General features: G+C 48.2%; 1 protein-coding gene across 1 annotated transcript; it reads left to right on the forward strand.

Moving 5' to 3' along the window:
• Positions 1-627: 627 nt before the first annotated feature.
• Positions 628-3,113, forward strand: LOC130998472 (subtilisin-like protease SBT3). Its single transcript, XM_057923893.1, has one exon. The coding sequence runs from the start codon at positions 720-722 to the stop codon at positions 2,991-2,993; it is 2,274 nt and encodes a 757-aa protein (XP_057779876.1). The 5' UTR covers positions 628-719; the 3' UTR covers positions 2,994-3,113.

Below are 3,113 nucleotides of genomic sequence, written 5' to 3' on the forward strand. Positions count from 1 at the left end.
GATGAACAAAAATACTTCTTCCTTTTGTCTCAACATCATAAGGTTGTTATTCGCCTTCCGCCCATTGCCAGCCTGTCCCGATGTTGATTTTCCAACCATAATATTTCTACAAATTTATATGACTCGTCAAAATTTTAAGCACTTGTGTATGATGAAATTTTACTTTTACAAGTTTTAACAAGATCGCCTTCAATTTAATTTTTATTAAACAAACTTACCCATCAATTTGAAAAGGAAATGACTCGCTGTTACAGCTAGAAACTCACTTTCGATTTATAACATTGAAATTTTCGTTTGCAAATTCGATGTTTCTTAGAGGACAGAAGCAATACTTTTATTCTCACACACAAATGACAGTGAAACTTAATCCGATTTGTTATCTAATTGAACAAGGCCAGTCTGTAGACTCTGTACTAAGCAACACTTTCCATAGAGACGAAAATACTAGGATTAAATATTTAATTTGGTGGAATGAGACAAGTAGCCAAATTAGGTATATATGATTAATTAATAAATACAATTGACATAGTTTCCACCGTAGTACCACTCCACAACAATACGATGGTCCCAAATAAGAAGAGCACAAGGCCGTCTGAGGGCGTCAAGTTTTTTTAACTAATCACACTATCATTGCATGATTTGCATGAAAGCTTGTATAAATAAGCACCCAACAGTCTCTCCTAAACATCTCAAGAGATAAAAAGTGATCTAGATAAAACATGGAGTTAATCAAACTGCTCCCTTTTGTATTTCTATTCACAATATTTGCTTACCATGCTAAGCTGGTATTAGGAGAGAGATCAAGCTACATTGTCCACATGGACAAATCCTTGATGCCCAAAGTTTTCCCAACACACAACCATTGGTATTCTTTCACCATCAACTCCCTCAAAGCTTCACTTGATCATCATCACCATCAGAAGCCACTAAAACTAGTCTACACCTACGACAATGCATTCCATGGATTCAGCGCCGTGATGTCCAAAGACGAAGTCGAAGCCCTCAAGAGAACTCCGGGCTTCGTCTCTGCCTACAGCGACAGGAACGTCACAGTCGACACCACTCACACGTTCGAATTCCTCTCTCTCAATCCCTCCACAGGTCTATGGCCGGCTTCCGAATACGGGAAAGACGTGATCGTGGGCGTCATCGACACCGGCGTCTGGCCGGAAAGCCCCAGCTACAGAGACGACGGAATGTCGGAAGTTCCGGATAGATGGAAGGGGACGTGCGAGGCTGGGCAGGAATTCAACTCCTCCTTGTGTAACAAAAAGCTCATCGGGGTCAGATACTTCAACAAGGGCGTCATCGCCGCGAACCCGAACGTCACCATCAGCATGAACTCCGGAAGAGACACGGAAGGGCACGGCACGCACACCTCGTCCACGGCTGCTGGAAACTACGTGGAAGGGGCTTCGTTTTTCGGGTACGCTGCCGGCACCGCGAGAGGCATTGCTCCCCGCGCGCATGTGGCCATGTATAAGGTTCTCTGGGATGAAGGGCGGTATGCCTCCGACGTTCTTGCCGGTATGGATCAGGCCGTTGCCGACGGAGTTGATGTGATTTCCATCTCCATGGGATTCGACGATGTTCCACTCTACGAGGACCCCATCGCCATAGCTTCTTTCGGAGCCATGGAGAAGGGCGTGGTAGTCTCGTCTTCAGCTGGGAATGAGGCAACTATTGGGAGCTTGCATAATGGGATTCCGTGGGTGTTGACTGTTGCAGCTGGCTCGGTTGATCGTTTCTTCGCCGGAGGTCTCACTTTGGGGAATGGACAAAAGATTTCCGGCTGGACGACTTTTCCGGCGCCGGCTCTTGCCCAAGATTTGCCTCTTATTTATAGGAAGAATATATCTTCTTGCAATTCAACACAAGCTTTGTCAATAGTTGGGTACGCCATAGTCATATGCGAGAATGGCAACGTTTTCAACCAAATGGATTTCATCTCCAAGTCAAACGCCGCCGCTGCAATCTACATCTCCGACGACACCGAAATATTCGAGTTCAGCGACTTCCCCTACCCCGGCGTCGTCGTAGGCACCAAGTACGCCCAAACTCTGATAGACTACGCCACCAAAGTCGGCGGCGGCGGGTTTGCAACCATCAATTTCCAGCAGACGTTGGTCGGAGCGAAGCCTGCTCCGGTGGTCGCGTCATACACTTCACGGGGCCCCGCGCCGAGCTACCCGGGCGTGTTGAAGCCGGACTTGATGGCGCCGGGAACTCTGGTGTTAGCATCTTGGATTCCAAATACTATAACAGCATCTATTTCGTCCAACATTGGCTTGACAAGTGACTTCATCCTGGCTTCGGGGACATCCATGGCGTGCCCTCACGCCTCCGGCGTGGCCGCGCTCCTCAAGGGCGCACACCCTGAGTGGAGCCCGGCAGCGGTCCGTTCGGCCATGATGACCACCGCGAACCCTATGGACAACACGCAGGGATACATTCGGGACTCGTTCTTCGATTATGAGGTCGCCACTCCACTAGCGATGGGCGCGGGGCAGGTGGACCCGAACCGTGCCGCGGACCCGGGCCTTATTTACGACGCGACGCCGCAAGACTATGTGAATCTTCTCTGCTCCATGAACTACACGCAGAAGCAGATCATGACCATCACCAGATCCTCCTATGCTTGCACCCCGTCTTCCGACTTGAACTACCCATCCTTCATCACCTTGTATCCCAACAGCACCACCAAGCTCGGTGTAGTTCAGGAGTTTAAACGGACGGTGACGAATGTGGGAGGCGAGGCGACGTCGTATAAGGTCAAAGTGAATGCTCCGAGTGGGTCCGCGGTGACGGTGTCCCCGACTACGCTTCAATTTGGGAACAGATATGAAAAGCAGAGTTATTCATTGAAGATCGCATATACGGGAAACATGACTTCTGGAGTAGTGTCGTTCGGTTCATTAAGCTGGATTGAAGAAAATGGAGGCCACACTGTGAGAAGTCCCATTGTGGTGGCTCCCATGATTCCGGTTTGGTGATTCATTGTTTCTTTACATGCATGCACAACTTCCTTAAATTGTTGTCTTTGATTCTCAAGATTCAGGGGCCGGCCTTTCAACTACTTAGTAATCAATAATTAATGATTGTATCAAGTATAA

The sequence above is a fragment of the Salvia miltiorrhiza genome, chromosome 1 (genome assembly GCF_028751815.1).
Source record: "Salvia miltiorrhiza cultivar Shanhuang (shh) chromosome 1, IMPLAD_Smil_shh, whole genome shotgun sequence".
NCBI classification, from domain to species: domain Eukaryota; kingdom Viridiplantae; phylum Streptophyta; class Magnoliopsida; order Lamiales; family Lamiaceae; genus Salvia; species Salvia miltiorrhiza.

Coding starts and splice junctions, on each gene's coding strand:
- LOC130998472 (XM_057923893.1), top strand. CDS start 720: ATGGAGTTAATCAAACTGCTCCCTTTTGTATTTCTATTCACAATATTT.